Source organism: Sebastes fasciatus, chromosome 13 (genome assembly GCF_043250625.1).
Source record: "Sebastes fasciatus isolate fSebFas1 chromosome 13, fSebFas1.pri, whole genome shotgun sequence".
Classification (NCBI taxonomy): domain Eukaryota; kingdom Metazoa; phylum Chordata; class Actinopteri; order Perciformes; family Sebastidae; genus Sebastes; species Sebastes fasciatus.
The window spans coordinates 18,458,711-18,475,807 of NC_133807.1; the positions used below are offsets into that span (position 1 = coordinate 18,458,711).

Genomic DNA, 17,097 nt, shown 5'->3' on the forward strand with positions numbered 1-17,097 from the left:
TTCATGAACAGCTTCACATTGGTCTTGAATTTGAAGATTTTGTTTTTTTCTTCTTAGCCTTAGCAGTTGTGTTTATTGGTGGTTTTATGCTCTTCTTCTTCCAGCTTGTAAGCCACTGTGGGCCACCTCCAGGGGGGTTAATATTAGTGTTCAGCTCCGTGTAGCGTTCACACACATTAAGGGGAGAACACAAAGACCTACAGAGTGATGGTGCTGGCTCACTCTGCATCCAGGTCTTACAGCTGAACCTGCATCTGGCTGAGCAGGTTTGTCCTCAGAGTGGAGGACAAAACAATAAAAATATGTTATTATTATTATTCAAAATATCCTCTTAGCCAGAACTTAAAATTGGCTCTTTTGTGTGAGGGAGTGTCAAGGGGTGAACTTGTGCCAGACTGTAAGTAAACATCCATATTGCAAATAATAAGACACTGAACTCTCTTTCTTCTCGTTCTGTCTGCACGGGACCTGCTGAGGTGATGGACAGCGGATGGAAGTTTCCACTGTAGAGTAATGTCGGCGCTCACATCGCTTCAAATCCCCAGCTGTCTCAGTCAGACTGGGACAATATTGATGATGGATCTGACTCCTCATGGTTTCATGTCCATAACCAGAGTCACAGGCAAGTCCCAGTCTCAATCAATCACATTAGAGACATCATTCCAGTATATATAAGCACAGAAACTTTGCAGTATTGTGCAGTCCTACGTTGCAGAAACAAGAATTAGAGAGCAGCAAACCAGTTTAAAATCACTAGAAGTGAAAATACAAGGCAACGGTCAGCATTAAAATACTTTTTTTCTGCCTCAATTGTATTTTCAAAACTACACAAACTTCCTGGAATCCGTTGCATGAAAAGCATATAAAAGGTCTCCAAGTTCAACAAAGAGTTTAGATGTGAGCTGCTCTGAACTGAACGCAGGAATATGGTAGCTAAGTGTCCAGAAAAGAGAGAGAGACACACAGATTTACAAGGCAAAGATGGGACAGACTGTTACACCTGGCAGCGGCTGCTTTCACCTCCGTCCAACATCACACACACTTACTGCATTGCACACACTCCACAGTCATCTTTCACTCAGCATGAATGCACACAGACAGGGGTTGTGTGGGTGTTGAGGGATGCTGTGGAGGGTAAACTCATCTGAACTCAGTTTACAGCACCTTTACCCAGGATTTAAATCCCTTATACTGTAAATGAAGTGGTGTCAAACTGATCATAAGAGGATGCAGTCGGGAAATATAATCTGTCATACTTCTGGAAAATATATATTTTTTATTTACACATCATTATGTGTGTGCGTCTGCTGTGTTGAGTCTACAGTGTTTCCTCCGACTGCTGTGTGTGTATAAACTCCACACCCATTGATGGAAATGATGTACTTCATCAGGTTCACGTAGAAATCCTGTTGAATCGGTGGAGTCTGTATGAGGCTGTCCATCATCCTGGCAATAAAAAAGCTGCTGTGTTACAGGAGAGAAACAATTAAATAAATGTATTCATTTATTTTTTATATTTTAATCTATGAGTCAAAACTATTAAATTCAAAACTAATTAAAACAAACACTTCAAAACATAAAACATCTCATTTGTCATTTCTAATTGAATACTTGCTTAAAGATAAGCTACATGTTAAAGTTAAAGGTCACACATTTTGTTCATTTTCAGCTGCATACTTGTGTTTTGGGTTTCTTCTTAATGTCTTAAGTGCAAAAACCCTCTGTCTGAAATTGCAACGGAATTGCGTTGCTAGGCGACAACTTGGGTCCATGTTTACTTCCTGTCAGCTGATTTCATATGGTGCCTTCAAATGTAACTCGTGAGCTTGTGTTTACAACACGGGAAGTTGTGTACACAATATGCTTGGCGTTCAAGTGGTTAAGTGTGAGAACACGTTGTTAAGCAACGGCAATATTAATATTACTGTCGCCGTCTAGAAGCCACAAGCTAGCAAGTGGGTAACATAATGCAGGAAATGCAAAGGCATAATGACAGAGGAAAAGGATGAGGCTGTTGGGAATATCAACATTTTCCTCAGACCTATTATAAAATTACAAAGACAAACAATATACGACTAAAATTACAATATATTCGCTTATTATGTACCGATAAATTAACTTCCAAGGCCTCCAACATTTCTGACAACGTCAAAAAATACGTCACAACTCGTGAACTTGGAGCTTTCAGAAACTTTCCACTTACGAGGTCATGAATACGATAAGAGGGGGGCGTTCACATGGACTCTTCTTGTGAACACGGTAAACACAACCCCATTTGTAGGCACAGATTCACTGCAACAGGAAGTAAACGGACACATTTAGAATGTTTATGTTAAAAACTGTGAAACAGTCTAAATATTGTATATTTGTGACATCACAAATGCAGAAATCCTGACGGCTCATTTAAAGGCACAGTTTCTGAATACGGGCTGTGTGTATTTGAGCGGATTGAGCTTTTCAATACTTTAATAAAAATCTCCCTTTTTACAATATGGGACCCTTCAGTTCCACCTTATAGACTATGCATATATAATCTTAATAACATGTGTGCAGGTTGGAGTGACTGGAGTCCAGCTACACACCTGCAGACCTGCGTGTGTCTATACCTGCCAGTACACGTCTGTGCGTGGAGTCTTGAAGCTGAGATGGTGTTTAAACTATGCCCACAATAACACGAGTGCGAGACGTTCAGACTGGCTGCTTGCATGACTGGCTGACATCACTGCTGGCTCCAGCTGCTGTTTGCACTGCAGCCTGAAGCCGCCCAGACAGAGACCCATAAAGGCTTCACTAATATCAAGAATTAACACTCAACGGAGAAATAATGAATTCAAACATGAAACAGAGTCTTTGTCTGAAGATATTTAAGAAGTACTCTTTTAGTTAAGTAAAAGTAGAAATACCATAATCTAAAAATACTCCATGACAAGTAAGTACAAGTATCCCTTCACAGTGTTGTATTATTATAGTATATTATATTGTCGTTTTTATCACCATGTAAGGGCATTTTCATATTGTAGTTCGTCAATGACAATGTGGAGATACTTTATATACTACTGGGTATATTAGTAGTACAGTACTGTATCATATTATATAAGCATATTTTTAATGTAAAAAGTAACTGTCAGATTAATGTAGTGGAGTAAAAACTACAATATTCTTTGCCAATGTAGTGGAGTAGAAGTAGAAAATAGCATAAAATAGAAATACACTATTCTCTGCCAATGTAGTGGAGTAGAAGTAGAAAATAGCATTATACAGTATAATTGAGTAAATGCACTCACATTCCACCAACGGTGATAATAAAAACCTACTTTTTATATCTCACTTCATTTTGTTTGACCTTTTGTTGTAAAATTGTCTTTGCTCTCTGCTCATCATACAGACTCTGTTCTGGTAAATCAGCTAAAATCCACATGTATGACACAACCTTTATGTTAAAGGTCATACAGGGTCACTTCAGTCCAGACTGGAGAACTCTAACCGAGAGGAGGGAAGCCCACCGCAGAGGTGTACCTGTATAACACCGACACCAACAACCAAAGGAGTCTGAAGGAGCGTCTAAGGACAGTGTCCTCATGGCAACACTGCTCCATCTGGTGGACAGTCTATCTTAATGTAAACAAATTATTATTAGAACGATACATACAGTCTCTTCTACGTGTTCTTCTTTCACATAAAGGTCACACTTCTGATTACCAAACAAACACAAAGGTTGAGTGGACCAAACCAAATGTGAAGTAATTAAAAGACTGCAACTATAGTGTATTATATATTATATATATAGTATTGTATGATTTAATATCTTGTACACATGCAAGCTTTTCCTTTTCACACTGAACTGCCAAATGAAAGCTCATGGACCTAAAAAAAAATTGTTTATATACTGTTTTACTTTAGATTTGTGTTGTTAATTCACATCTAGGTCTACAAATGTGCACATACAGTAATTCACATTCATTATGGCTCAGTACAGGCCGCTTTAAGACAAATAAATAGATTTTCTGATGAACTTTTCATTATTTTTCTCAATATACTTACATATATTATAATGTTATGAAATATTTTATTCCTTTGTGAAGAGTGACAATAAACTTTCCTGTTAAAACAAAATATACCAAAAGAAATTGTTAACTTTAACAAGATAACAACTTGATATATTACGTTATGTGTGTGAAAACTGTCAGATATTGTTACATATGACAGCCAGAGGCCTGTACACTATATTTAGAATAATAACTTTAACTTTTATTGCACAGGAGGTGTAAATCCTACAGGACTTTCATCAGAGGTGAGATATGAGACTTCAGGATATCAGTGTTCATCTAATCTCGAGACAAGACTGACCAAAAAGGACTTATAATACTAGGTGATTAATAAGTTAATAAATGTAAATAAACTGGATAAACATTCTGCACCTGTAGCCCACCACTGAGCCACAAGGGCTTTCATACGGCTCTCGAACTGAAACTAAAAATGAAGCAAACACACTGTTTATGTCCTGATAAGACTTCTCATTTAATGAGGATTATTTAGTCCTCTGCTCTTATTTCAGTCTTTATAATGCAGGCTGAATCTCCTCTGCAGCACCAACAACACACATCTCCTCCCCTAACACCCTCCTCCTCTTCCTCTTCCTCACATATCAGCTAACCTTTGCAGTTGCCCAAATATAAACTTTAGTTTCTTGGCGCATGGACAGATTGTAATGGGGAGGAGTCTGACACAGTGAGTTCAGCTCAGGACAGACTGAAGGACAAACAAGCAGTAAGGAGTATAAAATACGACTTTGACAGAAACATAAGAGGATAATAAAACATATTGAACACTGCCTGCCTGAAGAACAGTAAGTTTTTACTTGATTTTCTTGTATTTTGATAACAGTAGGCTTACCACCACCTCTTGATACACAGCAACAGGAGCAGGCCCAGCCTCAACTGCTTGTTGTTTGTTTGTTTGTTTGTTTGTAAAGGGCTATATGACTTACTAATTCTGCAAATTACTGTATATATGAGAAATATATGATTTTTAAATGGCTCTCTAGTTATTGTCATTATTGCAACATTGTTCTGTTGTGTGTTTTGGCTCAGTGTAAAGCTCATAAAGGCTCCTTAAATAGAAGAATAAACATGGGTTAATAACATTAAAATGTACTGCAGAGCTCTCAATCTTTCTCCACCTCTGCAGATGTCTGTGCCTCCAGTTGCTTTGGCTGCTCGACGGGTGATTGCTGCTGCGTCACATTCAAGCCATGAAGGAGGAGGTAAGTGTGTATTTACTGTCTCTCTAACAACAACAAACAAAACAGAAATGCATCAACGCCTCCAGATTCAGAGCGTCTGCATGCAACAACACCTAAGAGTTGTGTACAGTTGAAGCCTTTTGTTGATCATTAACTGAAATGTCTGCAGATCTGGCAGGCAGCCACTCACACAGACCTCTTGGCAAATGATAAGGAAATATATTTTATATTGACATGGACTCTGTATACTAGAGAGGACAGCTGCTATGTCATTTTTTACCTTATTTAGTGTACTTCAGTCATGTACTTTCACTGGTTGTGTTTTCCACAGCGAGGACCTGGAAGATACTGAGCTTTGTTTTGGCCATTCCTGGTGTTGCCGTCTGCATGGCCAACGCGTACATGAAGATGCAGGCGACCTCGCATGAGCAGCCAGAATTTGTGCCATATCCTCACCTGCGTATCCGCACCAAGGTGAGTCTCAAACTGCGTGCACTGGGATTTATATAACACCACGTAATATCACTGGTTTACTTCTTACGTTTCTGTGTCTCCTTGCAGAGATTCCCCTGGGGCGATGGAAACCACTCTCTGATCCACAACGCTCACACCAACGCTCTGCCCAATGGCTACGAGGAATCCCATCACTGAGAGGATCAGTCACATTTCTCAGCTGTGTTTTGCTGCTTATTTAAAACTCCAGTTTGCAGTGTACTTGGCTTAATTATACTGACCGAGGGGCCAAGCAGCATGATGGAATAAAACCACTTTGTGCTGTTTTACAATGAGTGCCATGTGTTTTTGTTTAATTCAGAGTAGTGCTCAATTTAATCAACCCTCAAGACCTCTATCAAAATGTGTTTTTACATCTCATTATCTAAACCATGTTCTACTATTTCAAGAGTTACAGCAGAATGCACCACTATTTATTTTTATGTATAAACACCATGTTCAAATCCTGCACATACAGGCTTTAAAAGATTAAAATAAGGTTGGTGATATTATAGATTTTTCATGATTAGCATGCCAAGTTTTTGACGAGTCGATTGTTTGATTTGTAGGTGGCACTAAATGAAAAGTCATCAAGATTCATCCTCTGGAGACAGAGATGAATTTCTACCAAATTTGATGGTAGTTCAACTAATAGCTGTTTGACTCTCTGTGGTGTAATTTAAATGATATAACTGACGGATATTCCCTAAATCCACTCGTTCAGATTACTGTGGTCATACTGTATAATCACACTCCAACAACAAGAAACAGAAAGCAAAGTGATGTTCCAACAATATATTCAGTGGCATAAATTTATATGGGACAGTTTGAATCTATACACTGTATATCTACTAATCCATATTATCTCTATGTACAAAATAAACAACTGGCTTCTAGACCAACCCTGATAATTCCAGTACTTCCAGCTAAATGACATTTATCAAATGCACTGCGGACATTTTCTTAAGACTTTTCTCCAAAAAAAAAAAAAGAAAAAAAAAATCACAATACAAATGTCGTTAGTAAATTATAATACATGTGTCATGCTGGGACGGGCTACAGTTTATATCAGGTAACATAAAAACTAAATTGAAATTTATGCTTCCAGTTTATGAAAATAAATCAACAGTCAGTTCTGTAAGCGCTCAAGAAATTCATACAGCAGGTTGTTCAGGTAACCGTGCCGTTGTTGTAACCTGCACTTGTACTTTCCAGATAAAATTAATACAATGGCAACTTTTCTAGAAGCTTACAACAAGCCACACAGTCGTAATCTGGGCCCTCTGAGTTCATGCCACCAACTCAATATTTCCCTCCTTGCTCAGCTCAGAGCTGCTGTGGCCAGACTTAGTAGATCCTCTTTCAGAGTTTCTGTACAGTCGGCCTCTCTGGCAAGTCTGCGAAGGCAATCACCAGCGAGGGAGGAGAATGAGAAGGGCCGAGGACAGTCCTGACATCCCAGCAGCAGAGACAGGCAGGCCCGCCCCAGTGCTGGGTAGCTGTACCGCTGGGAGAACCAGTAGACCTGGGGGAGGAGGGCAGCTAGGGGTCCACCTCGTGCACTGGCAGCTGAGGAAGAAAGCGAGTCCTGAGCTGCTGATTTCAGACGCTGTGCTGAGCTTTTCAAGTTCTTTGGTCTTAACCTTAACTCTTCTGGATCAAGTGATTTGTCCACCACTGACGCACAGCTTGATTTGGACACTGGAGTGGCACTTTTGATTGTCTTATGGTCTGAAGTTGTATTGAGTCGTCTGCTCGCCTTTTGAACTGCTCCAGCGCAAGAGGTTTTACTGTCTGTCTGGTTTGTTTTCTTCGTCTGTCCTGGTAGGTTTTCAGTTTGCACCTCAACACCAGTCAACTCTAACTCAGATGTTCGGTTAGCCAGGTTCTCCTCGGCAGACTCGATGCATTCTAGGACCATTTTAGATGCAGCCTTGTCCACTTTGGGAGCTGACGCAGCTCGACTGGAAGTCTTGGTGGAGCAGGACAGGAGAAAAGACACACAGAGATCCTCCAACTCTCTCTGCAGCTCAGTCACCAAAAACCTGCACGCTCCGATCATCATCTCGCCTAAAGCTGTTTTCTGGAAAGCGAAGTCTTCTGTTGAGTGATCCTCTGTCTCTTTTTGATAGATCCCCAGTCCTTCATGGACCAATTTGTCCAAGATCTGACACTGTCCTCTCCCCTCTACTTCATCACTTTCCCTGGTCGTTTCTGTGTCCTTGCTGAGGCGACATCCATGCAGGTAATGCAGCACTGGTAGCAGCATACCTGTGCTGACATCTTTGATGCGGATGGCTTTTTCCACATTACCCTGAGCTTCTCCAAATCCACCTCTCAACAGACCCCAAAAGTATTCAGAGCCGACCCCGTCTGTCCCCTCCACCCCGGCCACGGCCTCCCTGTTGGCTCGGACCTGAGTCTCGTCGTCCAGCTGCAAGAGGAGGTCAAAGTTCGAGGCTCCATAGGGACAGGTGTCAGCCAGGCGAGGCCGTTTTGAGGGAGGGGGTGAAACTTTATAAATTTTACTGACTGACTGTTTTGTTACTTTTTTGTTAAGCTCCATTTTGATGCCACCTGTCAGGGTAGACAGGCATCCAATCAGGAGGGAGGAGAACAGCGAGTGGAGCTGAGAAGTCAGGCCTGAGAGCGGCGAATTAAACCAATCAGAAAGCAACTTCCCACATTCAGCGGGGTGGTCTTCATCCACATCATCGTCATCGCAACCAAGTGGCTGCAGAGCCAAGAGCAGCCCACCGCTGTCCAGAAGAAGTTTCTTCAACAGGGACTTGTTGCTGTTGGAGAAAAGGAGGGTTTGTAATGTTCATATACGGTCATTTAAAGCTGTTTCTCACCAGTGCAATGCGAAAATGAGGTGCAAGAATGCAGAAAATCTGCATTCAAATTTTCCGCTTTGACAACTGTGCACACCGGGACCGGTGCGAATTACCCACGTTGCCGTGCTCCATTTTCGTCAATGAGGCCTAATGAGTTTCCTCCTAAATAGTGTCGTGTTCACTCCACACAAAACCTATCAAGACAAATAATGTCTAAGAAGCTAGAAATAAACTAATCGGACCCCAAATGTGATGTTAACGCTAGCTGTTGTGGCTAGCCCTGTTCCATGACCAACAACGTTTGCAAGGGCATATCAGCTACATCTTCATCGTATCCCAGCTGCTGGGCGACCTCAAGCCATATATTGTCCTTTACTTGGTTGTTTAGGTAGTTATAACCGAAAAAGCCATAGCCACAAACAGAAGCACATGGCTAATTATTATGCAGAATGAGGCACATTTTTTTATGACATCAGTTGGAAAAAAGGATTTCTTTGGTCAAACATACGTTTCCACAGGGGGAATCAGCTGAAATTTAGGTCCGTTCATAAGAACCCACAAAAACAGTTTAAGACATTTTCGTGCAAATTTTTCAGATGAAAATCCATGCTCTGATTAATATGTACAGATTCTTGTGACTACTGAGCTCATATCCATATAGATCTACCACTCACCTGCTGATTAACGGCAGAGACAGCGCACAGTTCATCTTGTCGGACTCAGAGCCTGACAGCATCACATGGGCTACGACCCCAGAGCCGAATCCAGACTCACACTGGACGCGCAGGTTATTAAGAAGAGTAAATCCTGCAGAGACAGTCAGCGCACAATTATTAACTTCTGTTGTGTGAAATAAAAAAATATCCAATATTGTGTTTCATTATAGAAAAGCTGGTTTTTGAGTATTATTCATGTCAGATGTAGGAACGCACCGATCCGATACGCCACATCTGTATCAGCCCAGATACTGACTTCATTAAGAGCATTGAGGATCCCTGCTCTCATGTGGTCTCACATAAAATATATTCCAATCTTCCACACAGTCAGATAAACAAGTTTTAAATTTGGGAAATAGAGAGCACTGCTATCAGACCTGTAGTTGTTTATGGCCAGATACCAGTTGTTAAGCTTAGGTATCTGGACCTGGAAAGTTTGATAGGTGGCTCGCTAGTCAAAATAATTAATGATTTAAACAATAATCTACTAATAATACAAGATAAATAAAATGTGAATTATCTACACCTTTTACAAGGCGAATGAGCGACTGTAGGTTGTGCTATCATCACTATTTTAAAACAGCAACAAGGGGCAAAATAATACCTCTTAGCTGTTCTAAAGTTACTGTGTTGCAGATAAAAGATCTTTATCTTACCAAGTTGTTTAACTTTGTATTTCACTCGGTCCGTCTGCCTCTCCTCTCCCTCAAATCCTCCCCCTCTCTGGCAGAGATGGTGACGAATCAGCGCGACCGAGCCGGTTCGGACCAGCGCCTGCAGACAGTTTGGGTTGCAGCTCAGCCGGCAGAGCATACGGAAGCACCTGCTGCTGGGGTCCTGGTGCTGGGTGAGGTAGTAGAGCAAGCCGGACATGACGCCTGAGCTGATGAGAGCAGCACTTGGGTCGGTGGAGTGGGAGAAGCGCGACAGCAGTAGCAGGATGGGCGACTCGGGTGTCCAGGGTTCAGGGTGGTAGGGGTGTTGGTAGGCCGCCGTGCGGGGCACAGAGGGAGGGGTATCAAGAGTGACTTTAGTCAAACAAGCTGCTGAGTGAGCGCGCTGCCTCCTCCTGTGAGGGGATGAGAACTTTGATGGAGAGACTGGTGTTTTAGTGGGAGAGGAGATAGTGGAGGAACTGGGCTGGGTTTGGGGTATTAGCGCACTGGATGGTTGAGGACTAGAGGGAGGCGGATCAGTGATTTTACTTGAGGATGACTGTTGGGGCTGGGCTGAAGAGGACACGGGGGAAGGCTGAGCAGCTTTTTTAGCAGTGGAGGAGGCAGTCGGGTTTGATGGAGAAGAGTGTTTAAGAGAGGAAAGGGAATCAGGGTTTGGAGAGGATGTGTGAGGGGATGACGACGGTGGGATCTGAAGGCTCCCCCATTCCCCTTCAACACCAGAGGAATCCAGCAGGTCCCCCTCTGAAGAGATCAATCCCTCAGACACCAACCAGGACCTGAAGAGAGAGTATAGAGACAAACAATGGAAATTAGTAGAATAATAAAATAATAGCAGATGATACCATTGTGTTTTTATCAGATCTTGTAAAGTCAATGCCATCCCTCTTAGAGTTGATCAGTCAATTTAGTAGCATAAAATCAATAAATATATGTTTAAAAATAAAAAAAGAATAATAAAATAATTCACAGGGAAAAATAGATAAACCTGTGCTTTTCGTTTTCCATACCTGAGACTTAAAAAGCTTGATGAACAAAGACCTTGCTCCTTTCCAGCTTCCTCCTTCTTGCATCCCTCAGGAGGAGGAGGAAAATCGAAGGAGTCAAAACATGAGGGGGGCAGGAGCTCAGAGGGAGACATGCTGGAGGAGATGCTCACATCCATCTTCTCAGCAGACTGCTCCTCGCCTCTGGTGAGCTCAACCAGTCGTGCAACCAGCAGAGGGACAAGCCCTAACTCCTGCAACTGCTCCATAGCAGACTCATCGAAAACAAAGTCCACACAGGCCAGGATGGCTAGACGGGAGAGGGGTTGACTCTGATGGGCAGCCAGAAAGCCAATTAAGACCTCCAATCCACCACTCTCCTTCACCTTGGCCCGGTTCACCGCCTCCTTGCAGCACAAGCACAGCGCCTTGAGGAAGACTCCAGACTTCAGTGGGTCCCTCTTGACCTCCTCAGTGAACTTCTGAATGACCCCCAGTGACCCCACGAGAGGGCGCAGGCAGCCTTGGGAGCACATGTTGGCCAGCGTTTTCAGCGCCAGCTCCTCAAACGGTTTACCGGACTCCCCCGACGCCATGACACCAAGCTGAGCGAGGACTCCAGAGCGGGACACCTCCCTGGCACATTCAACGCCACAGCCCCGGGTCAGTTCGTGGAGGGTCCTGAGCGCCGCCCGCCTCAGCGCCTGGGGATACTCTGGAGCGAGGAGAGGGGCGAGAGAAGATAAGGTCCCCTGGGTGAGCAGCGACATGCGGTTAGAGGGCGTATCGGAGAGGTAGAGGAGAGCCCGAGCAGCCGACTGGGCGCACTCAAGTTTAGGACAGGGCTCTTTGGGTGGAGCAGCAGTGGGTGAGGACGGGCCAGAAGACAGAGACACACACAGGAGGAGAAGAGGAACACCACCTGTAAAAAACGTAAAAAAGAGGATAGTTTTTAATCTGAGGACAAATAATACATCTCGACAAAAACATTTCACAGATCACATTAACAGTTTCTGCAAGCATTTTTAAATGTGAATATATATTTCCTATTTTAGGCACATGTCTGGACTTAAATCTAAATCAACATATTTGGACCTGTTGACATGTTTCTATACATATATTCAGTCTATCCACCGATAATGAAAGGTAATGATTAGAGCTGAAACGATACATCGATCTGGATCAATATATCAATTCAATGATCAAAATGATCCCAACATGACATGAATGTCTTCTTTTGTCCACAACTCAAAGATATTCAGTTTACTGTCATAGAGGAGTAAAGAAACCAGAAAATATACACCAGCCTTTTTTCCGTAAAAAATTCAACAGATTATCTAAATAATTGGCGATTCATTTAATAGTTGACAACTAATCGATTAATCGTTGCAGCTCTATGAGTAATTAACCAATTGGAAGAGAATCCGTAACACGGTGTGATCTGTTCATGCTGGTATATCTTTGAGTGTAAAAGTGTGAATATCGTACCACAAATATTAATAAACCCGTCCATTAGTCCATACGTGATTATTCTTTCAAACCAACAGGTGATCAACATTAGAACAATTACTACTATTCTGCTGCGACTGCAAAAGTATAATTTTAGTGAGACTTGCTGACATTTAAGACTTACCTGCAGAGTGGATGAGCGCAGAGCTCTCTGGATCCATGGCCAAGTTTCCCAAAGCCCGGGCTGCTCGGTTCTGGACGGTCTCCAGGGCCATATTGTCCTTCAGGATCTCCACTGAAACAGTCAATAATTGTTTTCACCATTACATGTCATAAAAAAATTACTGCAAAAGTTTAAAAAAGTCAACATTCAAAGATTAAATCCCTCATATGAATATAAATGACCACTTACCCACAATGTTTATTCCATCCAGCTTACGGACCTATAGTGGAAGACATTTAAAATGTGAGCAGTTTTAATGAATAGAGCTCAATAATACCTTTCTCTATTCCTTCTATCTCACCTGTATGCGGGTCTGCAGCTCAGTGCAGCAGTTTCCCAGGATGCTCAGAGCCAGGTCCAGGGTTTTCCTGGAGCACTCTGGGTGTTTGAGCAGGTCCAGCAGGGGCCGGAGACCACCTTGAGTTCTGAATCTGGCAATGCCAGCCTTGTCCCCCTTGATGTGCTGCGTCCGGATGGCAACCAGGGCTCGCCACTGAGATGCTCTGGACCGCTTGTCCCCATCTCCTCTGCCTCCACCTGAGTCAGCCTTGCCATGCCCCTGATGTTCAGCAGCCCCTGATCCAGGTTTGGAGAGGTGAGCCAAGCACCAGGTCAAAGAGGACTCTGGTGATGATGGGTGCCCTTCTCTGGAGGGTGCACGAGATTGTTTCCAGTCACCTTGCACAGGTGATGCAGCCATTATCCCTCTTGCCTGGTAATTATCTTCAGTTTCCTCCTCTCAGTTGAGACAGATATTATACCCACTGTGGAGCATCACTGGATGCTTCCAGTGAATTACTGAGTAATTAAATAACATGTCCTTTCACTTAAATTGTTAGCTTGTTTACTCAAAAGTTAAATATGTGCTCTTAACGACTTCTTCAAAGTTTCCACAAAAAATAACATTATGGTGTAGTCAGAAAACTACAGATACCATGAAAAAGATAAAGTTGTACCACCTGACGCCGCAGTGGCTGCTGGGAGATGGAGTTCCAACAGCTTCGGTCCACTCCCTAAAAACAGGCCTACATCGTGAGTAAGGCCGAACCAGCGTTATTCTACGTGATAGACGTGTGTTGTCTCACTATAACATATTTTTACACATCAAATGGCGGATTAAATAATCTAATTGATCAATGTTTTGTTACCACTGTGCCGAAAATTTTTGTGAAACAAAATGCAATCGCCTGTGTTAGCCGCTAACGCCATCTTTAGCCAAACAACAAAACAGGGGCGGTCGAGGGAGGGAGCAGGGAGTGAAGAGGTGGGCCGGTTACATATACGCTGGGATTTGTAGTTCTAAATTCGCTGCCGTTCACCTCCATAACTGCTTTCTTCCCTTTAAAAACTACATTTCCCATAGCAGTGATAAAAAGAGGCTTATATTGAATAAATCGCACCGTTAAGGGATTGTAGTTCAGCTAGTACACCAGAGAACTCAAAAGCCCGTTTGTATTAACTAAAACGGACTACAAGTCCCAAGCTGCTAAGTGACGTTGCTATAGTCATCGTTTTACTGAGATGTTGTTAAATAGAAAGCTACACACATAACTAATAAAAAAAATCTACTTTGAGTAATGTTTTAACATCATGGAGGTAATCGAGACAATTGTGATACAAGTAACTGAAGTCGAAACGGTTTTTTGAAACAAAATGCAATCGCCTGTGTTAGCCGCTAACTGCCATCTTTAGCCAAACAACAAAACAGGGGCGGTTGAGGGAGTGAGCAGGGAGTGAAGAGGTGGGATTTGTAGTTCTAAATTCTCTTGCCTTTCACCTCCCCTAGTGCATTTCCTCCCTTTAAAAACTACATTTCCCATGGTAGTAGTAAAAGAGAGGCTTATATTGAATAATTTGCAGCGTTAAGGAATTGTAGTTTAGCTGGTACACCAGACAACTCAAAAGCCCATTTGCATCAACTAAAACGGACTACAAGTCCCAAGCTGCTAAGAGACGTTGTTATAGTCATCGTTTTACTCGATGCGAGAAGACGCATCGGTGCCTCTGAGATGTTGTTAAATTCCACGAAAGCTAATAAAAAATCACACTTTGAGTAATGTTTTAACATCATGGAAGTAATCGAGACAATTGTGATACAAAGTACTGAAGTGGAAGGAAAGGAAACGGTCGTGTCCAGCGTGGATAAAAGCAGAGCAGGTTAGTAGCTCCTGAAGTTAAGCAGGTTTCATCCAGTCAGCGCATGAAGCGAGGAGGGCCTGATGAGTGCGCTGTCTCACTGATTACACTCATAAACCCTGACTCATATCATGTCAGATATGTGGTCTGGTAACTTACTATCTCAAATAGGTGTATCAATCAGACAACTGCAAAACTCCTGCAAACACTACAATAAATGGACAAGATGTTGAGATTGTTGAATTTTACAAGTATTTGGGTATCATAATTGACAATAAATTGACCTTTGAGAGGAACACAGACATGCTGTGTAAGAAAAGCCAGCAGCTTCTCTTTTGTTTGAGGAAGTTAGCCAAGTTCCAGGTTGAGAAATCCCCGATGACACTGTTTTATAAATCTTTTATTGAGTCAGTTTACACTTTTGCTTTTATTTGCTGGTATGCATCCCTCAACCTCAAACAGAAAAACTCATTAACAAGGGTGATAAGAATCAGCAGCAAAATCATCGACAACTCAGCAGAAATGTCTGTCTGAACTGTACAACAAACAGCTGATAAAGAAAGCAGAATCCATAATTTCAGACAGTACCCACCCCCTGCATTCAGAATTTAAGTTTCTTATTAGTCAAAACTAACCGATATAAATTCTCTTTCATACCCTCGGCCATTTCACTGCTCAACTCTCTAAAGTATAGGTAGTATCAGCACATCCACCCATGCCTGTTCTTCTGTTCTTGTCATTATCTTAATATTGTAACTCTTTTAATTTTTGGTACTTCAAGGTTTAACCTTTTTTCAGTGTTTTAGTATGTGGGAATGTACAGTATGTGTATATTGTCTTATTGTGATGAGATGTTGTTGTTGTTTGATACTGCGGCAAAACCAATTTCCCCTCGGGGACAAATAAAGGTCTTGAACTTGAACTGTGTCAAATATATTTAATAAACTTTAAAAAAAGAAATGATCAACCATTTGTTTTCCTTTCTAGAGTTTATATGGACACTGCAGGCGACATGGCACCTTGTCAACACCAGACTAGAAATGGACCAGGCTTTTGATCAGCCAGTATGCAAGAAGAAGAAACTGTGGGAGATGGTGGCGGAGAAAGTGAACGCCAAACTGAGGGAGTCGGAGGTCACCGACGTCACCGTGAAGGCGTACGAGTGTGACCTCAAGTGGAGAAACATGCTTGCCACGTACAGGAAGAACGCCGAGAGAGCCAAGAGGCTGGGGGCGGCCAGCGTCCACTGGGAGTTCTTCAAGGCCATACACGAGGTCCTGGGTAAGAGCCGGGAGGAGATGGAAGCCCAGCAGAGGGCCAAGCTCAGCGGGACGAGAGTGGGCAAGGCCATAGCCAGCAAGAGGTTCACCCCGATCCTCCCGACACCTCCCGCGACAGCTGCTGCCTGCGCTGCCCGGCCTCCGCAGGACGTCCTACAACTGTACATGGAGCTGCAGGAGAGGAAGATGAACATGTGGGCCCAGCAGAAAGCCCTGGAGGAGAGGAAGATAGAGGCTATTAACAACCTGGCCGAGGCCATCTCCAGCCTGGCTCAGAAGAACAGCACAGAGATGGCAAAGGATGGACATTAGACTGAACACTTTTATGATACTGCACAAGGAAAACGGTTTGTTATGAATGTTTTTAGATTGGTCATGTTTGCAAATTTTTTTACTGTTACATTTTTAAGAATAGTTTGGCCAGTCTGAACTGTGTAGGGCTGAACTTGACACAGAAAATGGGACGTATGGGACACAGACTCACATATCACACCCTAGGCAGCTTTAGTTTGTACTGCAAACTGATGAGATGCCTCCTCAAAGTTTCTGTTGATGGATGTAAACATCACGTTTTTTGTTTTTTTTAGAAAGAGTGAATTATGGATAGCAAATGTTGGAGAGTAAAAAAAACTAACATATTACTCACAAAGATTATACACAGACATCCTACCACAACTATGCAAGAGTAGAACATGTGACAAACTGAAACAGAAATGATCACGACATGATTGTGATCATTGTTCAAGGGAAGTCACAGTTAGACTAAAACACACTTAAGTGAAAATATGTATGCTGATTCCTAAGAGGTATCAATAACAGTATTCATAGACACGCTTGTACCGTTAATGTATTACTAATATAAACTCTGTTATCAGACAGTATGAATAACTTCCCTATGTATTCTTATAAGCAGTCCTGCAATAAATACTACTCTGTCCACACCCAGGTGGTGGACAGAATATTAGAAACACTATCTCTTTTGACTGTTTTATTGTGAAACTTTTACTGGCTATATTGTTATTATGGTATTGTGTCCAGACTGTGTCTAGAATTATTAAA

The 17,097-nt window shown here is 42.3% G+C and overlaps 3 protein-coding genes across 3 annotated transcripts; 2 read left to right on the forward strand and 1 right to left on the reverse strand.

Moving 5' to 3' along the window:
• Window positions 1-4,692: 4,692 nt before the first annotated feature.
• On the forward strand, window positions 4,693-6,024 carry cox6a2 (cytochrome c oxidase subunit 6A2). The gene is made up of 4 exons (XM_074655961.1): window positions 4,693-4,846; window positions 5,188-5,263; window positions 5,574-5,716; window positions 5,804-6,024. Exons 2-4 carry the CDS (start codon window positions 5,188-5,190, stop codon window positions 5,891-5,893), a joined length of 309 nt encoding a protein of 102 aa, XP_074512062.1. The 5' UTR covers window positions 4,693-4,846; the 3' UTR covers window positions 5,894-6,024.
• Window positions 6,025-6,514: 490 nt separating this feature from the next.
• On the reverse strand, window positions 6,515-13,854 carry armc5 (armadillo repeat containing 5). Its single transcript, XM_074655959.1, has 7 exons — window positions 12,924-13,854; window positions 12,812-12,842; window positions 12,584-12,694; window positions 10,975-11,872; window positions 9,944-10,743; window positions 9,246-9,378; window positions 6,515-8,529 (listed from the first exon to the last, which is right to left on the reverse strand). Exons 1-7 carry the CDS (start codon window positions 13,320-13,322, stop codon window positions 7,056-7,058), a joined length of 3,846 nt encoding a protein of 1,281 aa, XP_074512060.1. The 5' UTR covers window positions 13,323-13,854; the 3' UTR covers window positions 6,515-7,055.
• Window positions 13,855-14,556: 702 nt separating this feature from the next.
• On the forward strand, window positions 14,557-17,009 carry LOC141780644 (uncharacterized). The gene is made up of 2 exons (XM_074655960.1): window positions 14,557-14,779; window positions 15,746-17,009. The coding sequence occupies exons 1-2, from the start codon at window positions 14,692-14,694 to the stop codon at window positions 16,348-16,350; spliced, it is 693 nt and encodes a 230-aa protein (XP_074512061.1). The 5' UTR covers window positions 14,557-14,691; the 3' UTR covers window positions 16,351-17,009.
• The last annotated feature ends 88 nt before the right edge of the window (window positions 17,010-17,097 follow it).

Excerpts from the sequence above, each read along its gene's own strand:
- cox6a2 (XM_074655961.1), top strand. The coding sequence starts at position 5,188 with ATGTCTGTGCCTCCAGTTGCTTTGGCTGCTCGACGGGTGATTGCTGCT. Across the intron at positions 5,264-5,573 it reads TTCAAGCCATGAAGGAGGAG|CGAGGACCTGGAAGATACTG; the intron begins GTAAGTGTGTAT and ends TGTTTTCCACAG. Across the intron at positions 5,717-5,803 it reads ACCTGCGTATCCGCACCAAG|AGATTCCCCTGGGGCGATGG; the intron begins GTGAGTCTCAAA and ends GTCTCCTTGCAG.
- armc5 (XM_074655959.1), bottom strand. The coding sequence starts at position 13,322 with ATGGCTGCATCACCTGTGCAAGGTGACTGGAAACAATCTCGTGCACCC. Across the intron at positions 12,695-12,811 it reads GGATGGAATAAACATTGTGG|TGGAGATCCTGAAGGACAAT; the intron begins GTAAGTGGTCAT and ends TGACTGTTTCAG. Across the intron at positions 11,873-12,583 it reads TGCGCTCATCCACTCTGCAG|GTGGTGTTCCTCTTCTCCTC; the intron begins GTAAGTCTTAAA and ends CGTTTTTTACAG.
- LOC141780644 (XM_074655960.1), top strand. The coding sequence starts at position 14,692 with ATGGAAGTAATCGAGACAATTGTGATACAAAGTACTGAAGTGGAAGGA. Across the intron at positions 14,780-15,745 it reads CGTGGATAAAAGCAGAGCAG|AGTTTATATGGACACTGCAG; the intron begins GTTAGTAGCTCC and ends TTTCCTTTCTAG.